The sequence below is a fragment of the Lutra lutra genome, chromosome 10 (genome assembly GCF_902655055.1).
Source record: "Lutra lutra chromosome 10, mLutLut1.2, whole genome shotgun sequence".
Taxonomy (NCBI): domain Eukaryota; kingdom Metazoa; phylum Chordata; class Mammalia; order Carnivora; family Mustelidae; genus Lutra; species Lutra lutra.
The window spans coordinates 99957969-99978410 of record NC_062287.1 but is presented as its reverse complement, the minus strand read 5'-3'; the positions used below and the strand labels follow the sequence as shown (position 1 = coordinate 99978410).

General features: G+C 36.7%; 3 protein-coding genes across 4 annotated transcripts; 1 reads left to right on the top strand and 2 right to left on the bottom strand.

Moving 5' to 3' along the window:
• Positions 1 to 1073: 1073 nt before the first annotated feature.
• Positions 1074 to 2003, top strand: LOC125078573 (olfactory receptor 4C46-like). The gene has a single exon (XM_047691462.1). It carries the CDS (start codon positions 1074 to 1076, stop codon positions 2001 to 2003), a length of 930 nt encoding a protein of 309 aa, XP_047547418.1.
• A 2720-nt stretch (positions 2004 to 4723) lies between these two features.
• On the bottom strand, positions 4724 to 9361 carry LOC125078559 (olfactory receptor 4P4-like). The gene is made up of 2 exons (XM_047691447.1): positions 9306 to 9361; positions 4724 to 5700 (listed from the first exon to the last, which is right to left on the bottom strand). The coding sequence occupies exon 2, from the start codon at positions 5684 to 5686 to the stop codon at positions 4724 to 4726; it is 963 nt and encodes a 320-aa protein (XP_047547403.1). The 5' UTR covers positions 5687 to 5700; positions 9306 to 9361.
• A 7632-nt stretch (positions 9362 to 16993) lies between these two features.
• Positions 16994 to 19226, bottom strand: LOC125078570 (olfactory receptor 4C46-like). Of its 2 annotated transcripts, XM_047691460.1 has the most exons (2): positions 18329 to 19226; positions 16994 to 17031 (listed from the first exon to the last, which is right to left on the bottom strand). In XM_047691460.1, the coding sequence occupies exons 1-2, from the start codon at positions 19224 to 19226 to the stop codon at positions 16994 to 16996; spliced, it is 936 nt and encodes a 311-aa protein (XP_047547416.1). The 2 variants fall into 2 exon arrangements, with proteins under 2 accessions (XP_047547416.1, XP_047547415.1); XM_047691459.1 differs by lacking the exon at positions 16994 to 17031 and having other exon boundaries at positions 18297 to 19226.
• Positions 19227 to 20442: the final 1216 nt, after the last annotated feature.

Sequence of the window (20442 nt, the reverse complement as noted above, 5' to 3'; positions counted from 1 at the left end):
TGATCTTGGCAGGATCTTTAACTTCTCTATGTTTCTATTACATAAAGTATAATATAAATATAAAAACAATAGTTGGAATTATCTTACAGGTCTGTGGCAGGGATTAAATCAGCAAATGTCTACAAAAACACTCAAAGCCACTAAATATTCAATTTAATAAATGTTGTTATTGTTATTATTACCATCAACCTAAGTCCTTGACACTATTTTCTCATCTCAAAATGGAAGGAATAATACCAACCACACAGGTTATTATTAGTATTTAGTGGGATCCTATGCACAGAGCACTTGCTACTATGCCGTGAATATAGCAACCAATAATTTAAAAAGTATATATATATATATAGTTTATATACATATCATTAGCAATTATAATGTTATTGTATTTAGACAAAATCATTATGATTTATTTTATGGTAACTTTTGTATACTTTCTTTACAAATCAACCACTAATGCCCTGTTATTCCTATGTCAACTAATATAAAAAAATCTCTTAACTGGGGTTTCTGTTTCTGGCTCCCAATCCCTTACTCAACCTCACCCCACTGCATCCAAGAAACATGAAGATCTTTATTAAATTATATCCCGTATTACCTCTTCTTCAAATTCCTCTTCACTTTTTCATGTATATTCTCACTGTCTTCCCATGGTTCCCCTTTCCTAAGGATAAAGGGAGAATTCCTCAACCTTGCATTCATAGCCTTTACATCATAAACTACCTTCCTTTTCTTACTTATCTGCCACAATGTGTATGGTCCCATACTTCATGTTAAGCTTAGTCACCTCAGATGAAGTGTGCACAAATGATCTCTTGCTTGTGTGTTTACAAATCTCCCCATGGCCATACTCAACAGAAACTTCATCAAGGAGATAAACAAAATAATCTTAAAGAAGACAAAACCTATTTTCTATCTCAAAAAAACTCATGAGAATCCACAAATCATGAGAATCCACAAATAATTAGAATCTAGGTATTTATTTACTAGATGAAAGAGCTTAATAAATTCAAGTTCACATTAATCGAAAAGTGATTTTTTTTTTCAGGTAATGCAATTAATCATATTAGGAAATAATGGTGAATAGGACCAACATGACAGAGTTTGTTCTACTGGGGCTCACAGAGAATCCAAAGATGCAGAAAGTCATATTTTTCGTGTTTTTGGTCATTTATATAGTCTCTGTGGTAGCAAATGTGCTCACTGTGATCACTATTACCACCAGTCCATTACTGGGGCCCCCCATGTACTTTTTCCTTGCCAATCTCTCCTTCATTGATGCCTGTTATTCTTCTGTTAATAACCCTAAACTGATCATAGATTCACTCCGTGAAAAGAAGACCACTACATTCAATGCCTGTATAATCCAAATCTTTGGGGAACATTTCATTGGAGGTGCTGATGTCATCCTACTTACTGTGATGGCCTATGACCGTTATGTGGCCATTTGCAAGCCATTGCACTACACGACCATCATGAATCGGCGGGTGTGTGGCCTGTTAATGGGAGTGGCGTGGGTGGGAGGTTTTCTTCATGGAGCCATACAGATCCTCTTTATCATCCCTTTACCCTTCTGTGGCCCTAATGTCATAGATCACTTTATGTGTGATCTGAACCCTTTGCTCAATCTTGCCTGCACTGATACCCACACTCTAGGGCTCTTTGTTGCTGCCAACAGTGGTTTTATCTGTGTCTTACTCTTCCTCCTCTTGATCATCTCCTATGTAGTCATTCTGCGCTCTCTAAAGAACTGCAGCTTGGAGGCAAGGCACAAAGCCCTCTCCACCTGTGTCTCCCATATTACAGTGGTTGTCCTATTCTTTGTGCCCTGCTTATTTGTGTACATGAGACCTGCAGTTACTTTATCTATTGATAAAGCAGTTGCAGTGTTCTACACTATGATAACACCAATGTTAAATCCTTTAATCTATGCCTTGAGAAATGACCAGATGAAAAAAGCCATTAGGAAATTGTGTAGTAGAAAAGTTATTTCAAGTGAGAAATAAATATGTCTGAAGTCTAACATTGATGCAATGGAAACTAAAGTCAAAGGACATATTGGATGATCTCAGGAAGGAATACTTACCAAATAAAGAAAATAGTAAGCTGCTGTGAATGACAGATTCTGCATGGAGTGGAAGAGGAATGTGTGCAAGAAAAGAAAACTTAACCACCTGCTATGTTCCTATGTCCATCTATCTATCTAACATCTATTCCCTATCTATAAATACTAATATATTTTTATTAAGAATTCTGCTCTTTTTTATATGTCTGGGTTGATGATAACATGTTGCCTTTAAAATTGTAATATAATATGACTACAGGCTTATAAAGCAAAGAGCCATTTAACCTCTGTGGGGTAACAAAGATTACCTCAAATTTCCAAATTTCTTGTAGATCTCAGTCATTTTGTATTTCTCATGCTACTTATCTCAGGCTGCTAATCCATCAGAAAGAATTATAACTCCAATAAATGAACATGCTATTATTTGAGAGGAATTTTTATTTATTAAATAAAGTTACACTCCATAGAGTACTTGACTATTTCTTAAAAATTGTTTCTACAAGGCAGCATAATGCTGGGGCACAATCAATATTGCATGAATAATAAGGGTATAATGGAAGATAGACATAGTCAAGAAAATGTAGAGCAAAGGAATAGGACTGGAGGCAGGAAACTTTTTCCTACTTTTCACTGATTGAGACTCAGAATTCTAGCTAGATGTCTTTAAGAAACCACAATTTGTTTTAACTTTTGATTAAACTGTGTAATGAGAAAGAAATTTAAACTGAGATCATCAGTGAAGGAACAATAGTTTTTTAAAAAATAAATTTTAAAGAGTTTTATTTATTTATTTGACAGAGAGCTAGGAAGAGGGCACAAGCGGGGGGAGAAGCAGGCTCTATGCCTAGCAAGGAAATTGATGTGGGGCTGAATCCCTGAACCCTGGGATCATGACCTGAGCCAAAAATAGATGCTTAACCTACTGTGCCACCAAAGCCCCCTGCAAATAGCTTATTTTGATATTCTCCCCACTCTCAGTAAGATTTCATCATCTTATGAATGTGAGTTGTTCATGTCATTTTTCCGTTAATTAATTTACTTCTTGGTAACATTTCATTATGAAATACTGTTTTAAGAAAATATGTGTCTCCATCTACAAAGAAAACAAATTCAGGATAAATACACCCCATTTATTCCTTCCATCCCACACTTACTAATCAATAAAATTTTTTGAGCCCCCCAAATATATCAGAAACTGTGATACTTGCTAGGGCTGCAAAGTGTTGAATAGAGATCAACATGGGTCTTGCTTTCAGAAAGCATTTTATCCACTAAGGGATACCCAGAGTGTAGCAGAAAATGACAAAACCATGTTAAAAATGTTCTGAAAGTAGTGACAGCACAAGGTGAAAAATCTTTGAGGGACACACAACAAAGACCAGGGGGGTCAGGAAGATTTCCTAGATGAAAACACACCAAAAGGGGCACAAAAATTGAAAGGGAATCATCAGGATGAATAGGCATGTGTTACCTTAGAGGATTCCCAGGAGAGGATTCATAACAAAGACCAAGGGTGAAAAAGAGTGTGCAGAAAACACAATCATTTCAATACAGTTGTGGCTGTTGGCTCATCTATTCATTCAATAATTATTATTGAGCTTCTACTGTGTGTCGGGTTATAAGCCGGACACTGAGCTCCTAAAAGTCTAATTAGTAAAACATGAAACTAGAAAGTTAGTGACAGGGTAGATCAAGAAGAGTCTCATATCTGTGATGGAGCTGAATGCTGAGTACCATGGGGAACACATTGTAAGGGTCTTCATGCATTTTCATGGCCTGTAGCTCATTTCTCTTGGCAATGAATAATACTCCACTGTGTGATGTTGCAGTTTGTCTATCCTCACCTACTGAAGGACGTCTTGGCTGCTTACAGTTGTATGGACAATTGTGAATAAAGCTGCTGTTAAGTATGCACGTGTGTGTTCTTTTGTGGACATAAGTTTTCAACTCCTTTGGGTAAATGCCAAGGAGTGGATTGCTAAATGCGGTTTAGTTCTGTAAAAAGCTGAGCCTTTGGCTCAGTTGCCAGGGTCCTGGGATGGAGCCCTGCATCAGGTCCCCTGCTCAGTGGGAAGTCTGTTTGTATCTCTCGCTCTACCCTGCCACCCCGGAACCCTGCTCCAGCTCACTCATGAGGTCTCTCTCTCTCAAAAAAATAAATTCTTAAAAGAAATAAAACAGATTCTACTCTAAGTATTTGTTCATTTGCACAACTAATTTGTATGAACTAAGGAATGTTCTATCAGAAATTTAAATTGATTGTTTCAGTTTTTTATTATTATTGTTTTTTAACATTACAACTTCTGAACTAACAACATCTATTAGTGCAATATATTAAGAAAACTATCATTAAAATATTTCCCTTTATAATTCACTAATAATATATCATTGATTTATTTGCTTTGGCTCAATTTTTTTATGAATGTTCCCCTACCTATACCATCTTAATACCCTACAAAATTAACTTAGTTCACAATTAATTTTGGTATGCAAGCATCAGTACTTGTTCAATGATCATTTAAATCCTGTAGTCCTATTACATCCATTCATTTCCCTCATATCAGTGATGGTCCATAATCCCCATGATCTAGTTCCTGCCTTCTTCATTCACATCTTCCTCTTTTCTTTCTCAGAGTCGATTAGCCAATGAACTTCTTCAAATTAAGAGTGTGCTTCCTTTGAAAATAATGATGAGCACCAAACCTTTCTCACTGCTTTTTTCATCTCTGAATTCCTCAGAGTGTAGATTAAGGGATTGAACATAGGAGCAATGATGGTGTAAAATAGAGCAAATATTTTGTCCTCAGGAAAAGTAGTAGGTGGTCTAAGGTAGATAAAGATTGCAGGCCCAAAAAATAAGATGACCACAGTGACATGAGACCAACAGGTAGAGAGGGCTTTGCGTCTTCCCTCAGCTGAGAGATTTCTTAAAGTGAACAATATTATCCCATAAGAAACAAACAAGACAATAAAGGTTACTAAGGAAATCATACCTGAAAAGGCAACCACAAGGACACCAGTGATGTAGGTATCAGTACAGGCCACCTTTAGCAAAGGAAAAACATCACAGAAGTAGTGATCGATTTCATTAGGACCACAGAAGGGCAAACCAATTGCAGTAGAAAACAGAGGTAAGGCATGGATGGCCCCACCAGCCCAAGCAGCTAAGACTAGGAGGTGGCATCTTTTCCTGTTCATGATAATCACATAGTGGAGAGGTTTGCAGATGGCAGCATAACGATCAAAGGCCATGGCCGTAAGAATGAAGATCTCAATGCCTCCGAAAAAGTGCATGGTAAAGATCTGTAACATGCAATTACTATAGGAGATGGTTTTTCTTTGCACTAGCAGGTCAGCAATTAACTTGGGTGTAACTGTAGAGGTATAGCAGATGTCCATAGAGGATAAGTGGATGAGGAAGTAGTACATGGGTTGGTGAAAAAGGGAACTGCATCGAATGGAGACAAGGATCAGAAGGTTTCCTGCCAACAGGGCAACATAACAGAATAAGAAGAGCACAAAGCAAAATATTTCTATGTTCTGGTCATATGAAAGTCCTAGAAGTATGAATTCTGAGATGTTTCTTTGGTTTTTCATATATTTGGCTTTTGTGTAGGCTTCCATAAGGACTTACATTTCTGAAATTTAAAAAAAAATTCTAGGTGAATATTAACTGTAGGAACACTATATATAAAATTTATTAAATGCATATTTTCATAAAGAGTGTTAAGAATAATTATTCTGGCTTATGGAATTGAGCTGCTTATTCTTTTCATGATGTCTTTTATAAATCTATCACAAAAAATTTATAATGGCAATAATGAGATAATTACATGTTTTTATCAATATTACTTAGTAATTATTTAAATATTTAAATACTATTTTGAAAAAACCTGTTATCACTATTAAACTTTTTAATTTGTATGACTATTAATACTTTTAACACTTTTATTAATGCTATTAATACTTTAATACTATGAATACTTTATTAATGCTTTTATAAAAACTTTAGATAAAGAACTACTAGTTACAATATTAAGTCTAAAACAAGGAAAGTTTTTTCCCCATATATCCCAATTTTTATAACTTACACATAAAATCAACTTTCTTTCTTTTAAAATGATCTCAGGAAATTACCTTAATTTTCTGGGAATGAATTCTGAAGAAATTTGCTGCACATTTGTTTGACCTACTGAATTATAAGTCATGTTGGGCATACTATACTTTCCTATTGGGTCAGATATTGTCAATGGGTCATGTTAAACCAATGGAATTGCTCTCATATTAAAAAGCAGAGAGCAGGAGAAAAAAAATACAGCAAAAGAGAGAATATCAATTAATGACTGAAATCTTGAAAAATCAAGAAACCCATTCATCTGCTGTATTTATGTTTCCTGAGTTAAATATTTCAAAAATATATGCTGTCATTAATGTTTGTGATAGCAATTGATAAAGGAAAGATAAAATTGTCAAATTGCCCATATATTTTTGAATTATGCCCTTATCATGGCTTTGACAGAAAATTTCATATTGAGATATAATCTAAAGATCAAATGCCAATAAAAGGGGATGATACTGAAAGTAACTTGAAGACACTCTTTCCGATGAGTTAGAACTCAATGATATTTATTGCAATAAGGAATAAATGAAAAATTAAGGAATTCACAACTTTGTATCTAATGTATATGTTAAGACATCATTTAATCTGTGCAAAATGAGTGTCGGATAAAAAGAAACCGTCCAAGAGCTATTTTACCGACTAAAGAGGGACTATCTGATTCTAGTGGGTTTACAAAGGTAGCCTACTTTCTACGTTAGTCTGACTCTCAAGTGACAGACATATTTGGGCCCCCAGGTGTCTATTTAAAATACAAAATGTTACAATATGATTTAGCAACCACCATTTGTAGAAACTCCCAGATTTAATATCTATGTTATTGATATTCCTTAAAAGATTTTAGATGGCAAATAGGTGACAACTATGGCATTTTCAGAATACTCGGTACCATAAGACATCAATTCTCTTTAAATTATTATTCAAAATTCTAACCTCATAAATAGACAAACTTTCAATTTGTTCCTACTTTGCTTTCAGGGTCACTAACAATGATCTCTGTCCTCCTTTACATAACAGAATAAAATAATTATGTCACGGAGTGTCCAGCAGTTAACTGTAACTAAGGAGTACTGAAAAGCTTTAGGGTGTGAAAATCATTGGCCAATATTCTACTTATTGCAATGAATAGTAATCTTTGTTTATGAGGTAGAAACAACATTGATATTTCAGATATACCTAATTACTAAAACAAATTTATTTATAGGCAACTTTTATCTAAGTAGACCATGAATAAAAAAAAAAACATGGAAATCATATGACCAATTCAAATCTCTGATTCTACACAGAGGAGACATAGCAAGAGAATTTAAGTAATTTCTCAAGACTGAAAAGTAACACACTATGAATATTAAGAGACAGAAATCCTGTTTCTTCCTCAGTCTGGGGCTATCATTCATGGAGAGCACTGAGAGGGATGTCATGAAGGACAGTATGGAAAGACTCTTTTGATTCCTTCTCTGAGCAGAAAAGAATACATGTATTCTAGGATTTGCTGATTCTAAAACATTTGAAATAAATTGCCCTCAGTTTTACAAAAATGCAAATTCCTCATCAGGATTCCTGCTTGTTTTCTAGATCATCTTTGGAATTTCACCTCCAATAGCACAAAACCCCAGCTTGTATTCTGAGGAAAGTTATCTTATGATCAGTGCTGTTAGGAGAGGTAAAGGGAAGAGGGAAAAGTCAATTGAGGAGACTTACTCTCATGAAGCAATATAGTGATAGTTAGGACCCCTCCCATGGAAAAACTAAGGGCACAATTGGTAAATAAAGAACTTGAGGCAACCACTGAACAAGGGGTTGAAACAGCTGCAACACAGAAAGGGGTAGAAACGCTGAGGCATTTCAAATCAACTGACCAGTGTGATCCTTCAGCAAAAGGATTCATCTCTTTAGGTTTCCTCTTTGTCAATTCACAAGTAAGATATCAAATCAAAGTTCAGAATTTTAGTGAGGAATATGTGAGCTAATGTGAAATAGCCAGTGACATGTGTGGTTCAAAACCGTCATTTTTCTTTTACAGTCTTTATTCTCTGAGTGACCACGTTAGGACCACATATTGTCATGCACACACACACAGAGTCAAGGGAAGAATAAAGAAAATAAAAAAGAACATTCATAATATGGGTTTAAAAAGTACGATCATGATAAACTCCAATTTGAACAATCTGTTACTGAAATCCTATTAATATCATAATCTGTTGGTTATACTAACCCATTTCTTTTTTTTTTTAAAGATTTTTATTTATTTATTTGACAGAGAGAGAACACAAGTAGGCAGAGAGGCAGGCAGAGAGAGAGGAAGGGAAGCAGGCTCCCTGCTGAGCAGAGAGCCCGATGCAGGGCTCGATCCCAGGACCCCGGGATCATGACCTGAGCCGAAGGCAGAGGCTTAAACCGCTGAGCCACCCAGGCACCCCTACTAACCCATCTCTTAAACGCTAATTACTATTACAACTTTTTTCTCTACAAAAAAGTATGCAAATGCTTACTTTTGATATCATTGAATAAAAATTATGTGTACTTTTGTATTTTGCTGTTTATGAATGAATAGAACCTGTCATATTTAGTTAAAATTTTCTACTACACATTCAAACTTTCCCTGAGTGTAACAGAATGTAGGGTATTATAAACTTACCATGGTTGACTCGGATGAAACTACTCTGTTTTAGGAAGGCAGATGTTTTGAAATATAAAAAATTCTGTTATAGTACACATTCAAGCATAAACTTGACTGTTTCTTAAATCAGAAAATGGAAGACAGCCTTTATTCAAGAGTTGAGGAAACAATGAAATTCACTGCCTACTTGAAGATGGCTTATCTAACTCTACTCTTTTGCTCCACAAAAGGCAGAATTTTGCTTACAGCTAATGTGTCATGAAAATTCAAGTGTGCTGAAACATTTTTATAGTAATCAAATTGTCATATGCTTCAAGAGAGGCTATATGCTTTAGAATGAAATTGTATAGAAGTAAAATAAAGAGCACACAGTTATTCTAGCACATGTATGGTGGGACCCTTCACAAACCAAGGTGACAAAGGTAATTGACTAACCATAAGATCCGAGTGACTGTCTGGTTAGATTTGGGGCTGCATCAGGAAGCATTTCATTCTCAGATACTTACTCTGCCCGTTTATCCCTAGTACCAAAACCTGGAATCCACTGCAGAGAGTTACAAACCTGGAATTCAAACACACCCACATGAATTCTCTGCAAATATTTTGAAAATTTCAACAAATCTTAAACCTTCTACAATTTACAAGAGAAGTGTACTTCCAATATTCACTAAAACTCTTTGAAGCAAGAAGTAGATCTTCATCCCTCAGGGAAGCAGCCTGGGAGTTTCAAAAGCTGATTTAGCTGCTTAATGATAGTTCAGGAAGAAAATAAGCAAAATGGATTATATATAGTCCTGCAAAACTAACATGAGTATATAGGTCCTAGGAATCATCCCTTTATCTTATGCTTATACTTGAAGACAATTTGGTTCAGAGGAACAGAATACAAACATGTGGCAATGTGAGAATTAATAGATTTTTGAAATCTTTATGTAATTATATTCCCAAAGGCATTTCTAGACAGATCTTGGACCAAGTGTTGCAAAGCCATCATCACATAAATGTGCTTGGTGCTCTTGGGTATAAAAGTTCCACAGTTGCCTAAGGGGGGAAAAAAGTAGCCCTTATTCCCTGAAGGCCCCCAAAAGCTATAGTGTGACTGCCTTGTGCTCTTCCTGAATTCTGAAGAACAAGAGGGAAATTGTAGTATAATAGTATCAGGTTCGTTTTCAGGAAATCAGTAATGAGGTAGGACAAGGAGCACCAAAGACTGCCACTGACAGTCCTTTTTATTTTTATTGTTCTTTTTTGAAATTATCAAGATTTTTGGTGTGCAGGGCAGGTAGATAAATGAAATCAATGATTTGTGATATAATAATTCATATGATGTTAGCATTGAAGCATGAGATGTTGGAAAATGGTAGACCAAAAGGAAAAAAAAAAGATAAAGATAAAAATAAGTAAATAAACAAAGATATAAACAGCTCTTCTCCATAATTTGGGAGGGAGGAAATGCACAAATAATGTGGAAAAATCAGATGAAAGAAGCCAAGTACAGCAAAGCCTTTACTGTGTTTCCATCTGGTTCTTTCTCTGCTCACTGACTAGTCACAGGTGGTTTAGACTCAGCCTCCTCTGCCTGCACCGAAGCCAGTCAGTCTCTCTCTTCCACATGCCAACCCATGCAGGTGACGTTTTTGCATGCAGGAAGGGTCAGGAAATAAAATTTTATAGTATTTAATCTGTTTCAGGTCAATCTACTTAGCCAAAGGATAACAAAAATCCACTGAGAGATTGTTGGTTGGATTAAGCTCATTATATTACTTCTTGTTCATAATACTGCATATTTTGATACACGTATTATTAGCTTTACTATGTAGATAAAAACACAGAGATTCAAAAGTTTGAATAACTAGCTCAAATAGTAAACAAGTAGAGCAAGAAAATGCGTTATTCTAGTTACTGCTTCCTTTGGGGCTTTAAATGTTTAATAACCCTGAGGAAATGAGGGATTCTAGCACTTCATCTTAAAGGACATGATAACCCAGTGATTTAGAGCTTGTCTATACCAGCGTTATGTCCAGTGTTGACTGAGCTGTGCTCCAGAGCTAGCCTGCACAGATCCACCACAGGACACAGCTGGTCATATCTCTAACCTTCTCCCATGCACACACGTGGAAAACACTTAGAGAAGGATACCAGTTAATTCACATCCTCAACTGTTTAGTTCATCCCTCTTTGTATACTAGTTCTGCTGCATCGTTGTAATTTTGGTGAAATGCCAATCAACAATTTTTTATGGGCACATTTTTTAGATATATTTATTTATTTTAGAAGGATTGAGAGAGAAATAGTGACCATGGTGGAAGGGCAGAAGGAGAGGGAGAGAAATTCTCTAACAGACTGCACCCTGAGTGCTGAGTTCAGCAAGGGTGCTCCACCTCAGGACCCTGAGGTCACCATCTGAGCCCAAACCTAGATTCTGATGCTCAACCAACTTCGCAACCACCAAGCCGCCCTTCTTTGGGACATCTTCATTCCACGTGTTTAGAAAATTTTTCTTGTAATCCAAGGTCATGAAGTTCTTCTCCTAGTTTTACACCAAAATTTTTAAAAATTTTACATTTCATATATAGCTCTAAGTCCATTTTAAATAAATCTCTACAGTTGTGATATATAGATCAAAGTTTTCTCTGTCTTTTTTTTTTGTTTGCTTTGTGCAGTAAAGATGCCCAATATCCATCCTCTTTTCTGTTTTTTTTTTTTTTTTAAGATTTTTATTTATTTATTTGACAGACAGAGATCACAAGTAGGCAGAGAGGCAGGCAGAGAGAGAGGAAGGGAAGAAGGCTTCCTGCTAAACAGAGAGCCCAATGCGGGGCTCGATCCAGGACTCTGGGATCACGACCTGAGCTGAAGGCAGAGGTTTTAACCCACTGATCCACCCAGGTGCCCCTCCACCCTCATTTTTTGAAAAAACTATTTTTCACCACTGAATTGACTGGAGACTTTTGCTGAGATTAGTTGACCATATATGTGTGGTTCTACTACTGGGCTCTCTAGTCTGCTTTGTTGGCCTTCTCAGGTATCTTTATGAAAATACCACATCATTTTGAACACAGCAGTTTGGTAACTTCGCTGGAAATCAGATTGTGTAAATTCTTCAAATTCTTTCTCTTTTAATGTTGTGGGACCTAATTTAGTGCTCTCGCATTTCCATATGAGTTTTAAGGCAGTTTGGAAAAGTTTTTAATATATTCCTGTAATTATGCTTGAGAAAATGTGAATCTAGAAATGCCTCTGGGGAGAAGTCACCTCTTAATAATGTTGAGACATCTGTCCACAAACAGTATTTCTTCTACTTATTAAGGTCTTTATATCCTCTTAACAAATGTCTCACTCTCAGAGTACACGTTTTCCTTACATCTTGCTATGTTTATTCTTAATTATTTTACAATTTTAATACATTACAAATGGATTTTTTAAAATCCAATTTCTATTTGTTAGTTACTAGTACAAACTATGAAATTGAACTATGTATATATTGATCTTATATCTTGAAATTATGCTAAACTCACATTACAAAGTAGGAGAACTTAAATTATCTGTACTCACAGCCAAATGATGTGTGTGTGTGTGTGTTTTGTGTGTGTGTGTGCATGTCAGCTACTGTATAAGTGTTATATACATTTGCCTTCAAGGTAGTATTAAAGCAATTATAATTATTATGTTTATATAAAAAAGATTATTAGTTCAGTGTTGTTATGTATAGCAATAGAGGGCATGGATAAGAATCAGGGAGAAAATCATTAACTATTATAATCTGAAATAATCTTGGTTCTGCCCTTAATTAGCATCTTGATCTTGGCAGGATCCTTAACTTCTCTATGTTTTTGTTACATTATGTATAAAATAAGTATAAATCAATAGCAGGAATTATCTTACAGGTCTGTGGTGAGGATTAACTTAATAAATGTCTACAAAAACATTCAGAGCCACTAAATATTCAATATAATAAATATAGTTATTGTTATTATTACCATTAACCTAACTCTCTGTCACTGTTTCCTTGTCTCAAAAATGGATGGAATAATACCAACCACACAGGATGTTATCAGTATCCAATGGGATCTTGTGTACAGAGAACTTGCTACTATGCCATGAATATAGCAATCAGTTATTGAAGTGTATATATACATTATATTGTTCTATATGGTATTACACATATGTATAATATATATATATATATATACATACACACATATATAATTATAAACATTCAAATACTATTTTTTTTAAAGATTTTATTTATTTATTTGACAGAGAGAAATCACAAGTAGGCAGAGAGGCAGGCAGAGAGAGAGGAGGAAGCAGGCTCCCTGCTGAGCAGAGAGCCCGATGCGGGGCTCGATCCCAGGACCTGGGATCATGACCTGAGCCAAAGGCAGCAGCTTAACCCACTGAGCCACCCAGGCGCCCCTCAAATACTATTTTTATGGACCCTACAGAAAGTATGAATCATAAGAGAATATTTTGAACAACTCTATGCTAAATTTAAAAAGATTAACAATGCCAGGGAGTTGAGGGAAATTGGAAGGGGAGATGAACCTTGAGAGACTGTGGACTCTGAAAAACAATCTGAGGGTTTTGGAGTGGCGGGGAGTGGGAGGTGGGGGAGCCTGGTGGTGGGTATTAAGGAGGACATGTGTTGCATGGAGCACTGTCTGTGGTGCAAAAACAATGAATTGTGTTACACTGGAAAGAAATTTAAAAAAATAAAATACACAACATGTAAGTCAGCAATTCCACTTTTTTTTTTTAAAGATTTTATTTATTTATTTGACAGACAGAGATCACAAGTAGGCAGAGAGGCAGACAGAGAGAGAGGTGGAGGCAGGCTCCCTGCGGAGCAGAGAGCCCGTTGCGGGGCTTGATCCCAGGACCCTGGGATCATGACCTGAGCTGAAGGCAGAGGCTTAACTCACTGAGCCACCCAGGTGCCCCAGCAATTCCACTCTTAGGTATCAATCTAAGAGAAATGATGATCTATGCCCTCAAGAAGGCTTAAACTTTGATGTTCACATTTCATCATTCACTAGGGCCATTAACTGGAGAAAATTCCAATGCCATCGGCTAAAATAAGTATACAAAATATGGTAGAGCCATACAATGGCACACTATTCTTACTAAAGAGGAAGAAACTGCCAATAATACAATGTGATAAACCTCTAAACAGTATGGTAAGAGAAAAAGATAATATTTTCTTTTGGAAATTGTGAAGTACGTGGCTTCACAAATGAATCAAGAGATAAACTGAGTTGTCCTTGAGATTCCATAATCTCTGACCAAAGCTCTGTGGATTCATTATGTCCCAGCAGTAGTGGTCAATGTGCATAAAACTTGGATAATCAGTTCCATCCTGTACTCAGGAGTGACAATTCTCACAGTAAATGTATTTGTTACCACTCACCTCAGCTGGGTTCATACCCCATTTTTATTTATTTATTTTTTAATTTTTATTTATTTTTTAAATTTCATTTCAGTGTTCCAGAATTCATTTTTTACGCACCACACCCTGTGCTCTATCCAATAGGTGCCCTCCATAATACCCATCACCAAGCTCTCCCAACTTCCCACCTCCCACCCCTCTAAAACCCTCAGATTCTTTTTCAGAGTCCACAGTCTCTCATGGTTCATCTCCCCCTCCAATTTCCCCGAACTCCCTTCTCCTCTCCATCTCCTCATGTCCTCTGTGTTATTTCTTATGCTCCACAAGTAAGCGAAACCATTTGATAATTGACTCTCTCTGCTTGATTTATTTCACTCAGCATAATCTCTTCCAGTCTCATCCATGTTGATACAAAAGTTGGGTATTCATCCTTTCTGATGGAGGCATAATACTCCATAGTGTATATGGACCACATCTTCCTTATCCATTCATCCATTGAAGGGCGTCTTGGTTCTTTTTACAGTTTGGCGACTGTGGCCATTGCTGCTATAAACATTGGGGTGTATACAGATGGCCCTTCTTTTCACTACATTTGTATCTTTGGGGTAAATACCCAGTAGTGCAATTGCAGGGTCATAGGGAAGCTCTATTTTTAATTTTGTAAGGAATCTTCACACTGTTTTCCAAAGTGGCTGCACCAACTTTCATTCCCACCAACAGTATAAGAGGGTTCCCCCTTCTCCACATCCTCTCCAACACACGTTGTTTCCTGTCTTGTTAATTTTGGTCATTCTAACTGGTGTAAGGTGGTATCTCAATGTGGTTTTGATTTGAATCTTCCTGAGGCAGAAAGGTCTCCCCCTAAGATCACAGAATCTAGTAAGATCTCCAGACACCTTATTGTGAAAATGTTGAAATATAATTTAGACAGGAGTTCTTGAAAGCAGCTAGGGGGGAGAGATTCCTTGCATACAGAAGAAAGCCTATCAGAATAACATCAGACCTTTCCACAGAAACATGGCAAGCCAGAAAGAGCTGGCAAGATGTATTCAGGGCACTAAATGAGAAGAACAAGCAGCCAAGAATACTTTATCCAGCGAGACTGACATTCAAAATGCATGGGCAAGATGGGCAAGGTTTAAAAGTGTATGTGACCATCAAGCTGGCACTACAAGAAATATTAAGGGGGGTTTGATAAAAGAGGAAAAAAAACCCAAGAATTTCATTAAAGAGAAATTTATGGAGACAATCTGTAGAAACAAAGACTTCACAGGTAACACGATTTCAATAAATACATATCTCTGAATAATCACTCAAACCCTGAATGGCTTAAATGCACCCATAAAATGGCACAGATTTTTAGATTGGATAAGATGACAGGACTCATCCATATGTTGTCTACAAGAGACCCATTTTGAACTTAAGAATACATCTGGAACAGATAAATTAGATTTTAAATGAAAGACTACAGTCAGAGATATAGAAGGACACTACATCAATTCTTAAAGGGTCTATCCATCAAGAAGATCTAACAATTGTAAATATCCCCCATTTTGAAACTTATTCATTCTAGTTCTTCTTTCCTTAGTAGCTGCCCAGACTCTTCAGGGATGATTCTCTGTTTTCCATGTTTGCTCCCTTATCATGTGGGAAAACATGTCTGTTATATCACTACTTCCCACCCACAAAACTGGCATTCACATGTTTCTCTGAACTGTCAGGGTCAACTTGTAAAATGTGAGTCCTCAAGCCTAAAGAACAAAGGAAACAATATTCCAACAGACAATTCTGACTCCATTGCTCACACCTCAGAAACTGTGGGAAATGACTCAATGCCCTTGGAATAATCGGACTTTATGTAAGAATTTTTTGTATATAGAGTTCAACATAAGTTGACCAGAGCACTCTTTTTTGATCTTAGAATTCATAGTGATGGATGAGACTCAACATCTTTATGTCAGGTCAAACATGGCATAGATTCTGAACCTGTCATATTTTAATTGTGAGGTTTGGACCAATTGGCTTCAAGTCCATGAGCCTTCTTGAATTAATTAATCTGCACATTTTGGATAAGAAAATGACTCAAAGTAGGTGTTTTTTTTTGTTGTTGTTTGTTTGTTTTTTGTTTTTTTAACAACTCACCCATTAGAAAGGCCAAAATATGGGACACTATCTCCAACAGATGCTAGTGAGGGAGTGGAACAACAAGAATTCTCATTTATTGCTGATGGGAAAGCAAAATGGTGCAGTCATTTGGGAAGACCATTTGTCAGCTTTTACAGAACTAAAACAATTAGCAATCCCACTCCTTGATTTTTTACACAAAGGAGTTGAAAATTTATGTCCACAAAAACACCTGCACCATGTTTAACAGCTGCTTTTTTCACAATTGTCCATACATCTGGAAGCAGCCAAGACATCCTTCAGAAAGTGAGGATAGATAAACCGCAACATCACACAGCGAAGTATTACTCATTAACAATAGAAATGAGCTATAGGCCATGAAAAGGTATGAAGACCCTTCCAATGTGTTCCCCATGGTACTTGGCATTCAGCTCCATCAGAGACATGAGGCTCTTCTTGATCTTCCCTGTCACTAACTTCCTCATTTCATGTCTTACTAACTAGACTTTTAGGAGTTCAGTGTCTGTCTGATAACCCAACACACAGTAGAACTCAATAATAATTATTGAATGAATAGATGAGCCAGTAGCCACAATGTACTGAAACAATTAGATTTTTCTTTTTCACCCCCTGGCTTTTGGTATGCATCCTCTCCTAGGAATCCTCTCAGCCTACATATGCTTATTCACTCAGATGATTCCCCATCAATTTTTGTGCCCCTTTTTGATATGTTTTCATCTAGGAAATTTTCCTGACCCCCTGGTCTTTGTTGTGTGTCCCTCAAACATGCTTTCATTGCCCCCTGTGCTGCCACCACCTGCCCACTTATAACATGGTCTTATCATTTTCTGTTCCCCTCTGGGTGTCTCAGTAGATCTCAAACTCTCTGACGGCAAGACCCTAGTTCCTCTGGACTCAGCTCTGAAGACAGCAACCATCAGTGTGTCTGATACATTTGTTGGGCTCAAGAAATTTCTATTGGTGAATGAATGAGAGATATATGATCAAATATAAATGAATGGCATATATTTACCCTGAAGTTGTTTTGTGTATAGATAGCAGTATATATTTTTTAAAACAACAATTCATAATGAAATTTTACCAAGAAGTAAGTAATTAACAGAGAAAAATGACATGAACAGATCAAATTCATATGATGATGACATCTTGCTGAGAGCAGGGAGAGTACCAAGGTAAGCTATTTTCTCCAACACTAAGGATCCCAGTTTCAATTTTTTCTTATTACACAGTTTAAGTAAGAGTTTAAAAAATTGTACTTTCTCAAGGAGATTTAGCTAGAATTGGCAGAGCCTAAACCAGTGAAATGTAAGAAATAAGTCCCTGGTCTCTGGTACTATTGCTTTTCTCTACATTTTCCTGACTATAACTCTCTTCCTTCATAACATTATTCACTCAATCAATATTTTTTATACCCTAGACATTATAGTGTCTTGTTGAAAATATTTTGGACAGGCAGTCAAGTACTCTATGGAGTGTGACTTTGTTTTATAAATAGAAATTCCTCTTAAATAATAGGATGTGCATTTATTTGAGTCATCATATTTTTCTGAACGTTTAGCAGCCTAAGATGGGTGACATGAGCATTACAAAATGACACTTCAGGCTACAAGGAAATTTGAAAACTTCGGAGAGCCTTTGTTACCCCTCAGAGGTTAAATGGCTCTTTGCTTTTATAATCCTATTTCCCTTTAATACCATAATTTTATAGGCAACATGTTACATCAATCTTGATGTATAATTATAGATAGTGAATGTGTGTGTGTGTGTGTGTGTGTGTGTGTGTGTGTGTGTCTGCGACTAGGCTTTTTCTTTCTCCCACACTCTCCTTTTCCACTCAGTGCAGAATCTGTCATTCCCAGCAGCTTACTATTTTCTTTATACAGTAAGTATTCCTTGCTAAGTCCATCCAAAATGTCCTTTTGACCTTTGCTTCCATTGCATCAATGTTGAGCATCAGGCATATTTATCTCTCACTTGAAATAACTTTTCTACTACACAATTTCCTAATAGCATTTTTCATCTGGTCATTTCTCAGAGTATAGATTAAGGGGTTTAACATTGGTGTTATCATAGTGTAGAACACTGCTGCTGCTTTATCAATAGATAAAGTAGCTTCAGGTCTCATGTACACAAATATGCAGGGCACAAAGAATAGGAGAACCACTGTGATATGGGAGACACAGGTGGAGAGGGCTTTGTGCCTTGCCTCCAAGCTGTGGTTCCTTAGGGAACACAGAATGACCACATAAGAGACCATCAAGAGGAGGAAGTTTAACAGACAGATGAAACCACTGTTGGCAGCAACGAAGAGCCCTAGAGTGTGTGTATCAGTGCAGGCAAGATTGAGCAAAGGGTTCAGATCACACATAAAGTGATCTATGACATTAGGGCCACAGAAGGGTAAAGGGATGATAAAGAGGATCTGTATGGCTGCATGAAGAAAGCCTCCCACCCTCACCACTCCCATTAGCAGGCCACAAACCTGCCGATTCATGACGGTCGTGTAGTGCAATGGCTTGCAAATGGCCACATAGTGATCATAGTCCATCACAGTGAGTAGGATGACATCAGCACCTCCAATGAAATGTTCCCCAAAGACTTGGGTTATACATGCATTGAATGTGGTGGTCTTCTTTTCATGGAGTGAATCTATGATCAGTTTAGGGTTATTAACAGAAGAATAACAGGTATCAATGAAGGAGAGATTGGCAAGGAAAAAGTACATGGGGGACCCCAATAATGGACTGGCGGTGATAGTAACCACAGTGAGCACATTTCCCACCAGAGAGACGATGTAGGTGACCAAAAAGACAACAAATATGATTTTCTGCATCTTTGGATTCTCTGTGACCCCCAGTAGAACAAACTCTGTCACATTGTTCCTTTTCTCCATTATGTCATTTTAGGATTAATTGCATTACCTGAAAAGAAAAAACAAAAACTTTTTTTTTTAAAGATTTTATTTATTTATTTGACAGAGAGAGATCACAAGTAGATGGAGAGGCAGGCAGAGAGAGAGAGAGAGGGAAGCAGGCTTCTCGCTGAGCAGAGAGCCCGATGCGGGACTCGATCCCAGGACCCTGAGATCATGACCTGAGCCAAAGGCAGCAGCTTAACCCACTGAGCCACCCAGGCGCCCCCAAAACTTTTGATTAATGTGACATTGAATTTATTAAGCTTCTTAATCTAGAAAGTAAAAATTACCTAGATTCTAGTGAATTGTGGAATCTCATGAAATTTTTTGAGACAGAAAATAAGTGTTTGCTGATTACTAAAATTATCTGCTTGATGAAGTTTCTGTTGAGTGTGGCCAAGGGAACTTTGTAAACAGAGAGGCAAGAGAACATGTGTGTACACGTCATCATCTGTGGTGACTAACCCTAACATGAAGTAGTGGATCCTACACATAATGACAGCTGAATGAAAAGGGAGGGTAGATTCTGATGTAAATGTTATGAATGCAAGGTTAAGGAATTTTCCCTCTTCTTATTAACAGGGGACAAATGGCAGAAATTGAGACTATCGATGGAAAAGTGAAGTAGAATATGAGGAAGGGGAAATAAGAAATATAATATTAATAAAGATCTACATGTGTCTGGATGAAGTGGGGTGAGGTTCGGGAAGGGGACGGAAGTTGGAGAAAGAAACCCCATTTAGGATGCTCTTTCTAATACTTAACAGAAGACTTACAGGGCATTGGTGGTGGATTTGTAAAGAAAGTATACAAAAGTGACCGTAAATAAATCACAATGCTTTTGTCTAAATACATAATGTTATTATATATATAGATATATAGATATGTATGTATTTATAACTGATTGCTATATTCATGGCATAGTAACAAGTGTTCTGTACACAGGATCCCATTAAATACTGATAATATCCTTTACGGCTGGCATTAATCCATCCATTGTGAGATGAGAAAACAGTGTCAGAGACTTAGGTTAATGGTAATAATAACAATGATTATATTTATTAAATTGAATATTTAGTGGCTCTGAATGTGTTTGCAGACATTTGCTGATTTAATCCCCACCATAAATCTTTAAGGTAATTCCTGCTATTGTTTTCATACTTATTTTATACATTATGCAATAGAAAGATAGAGA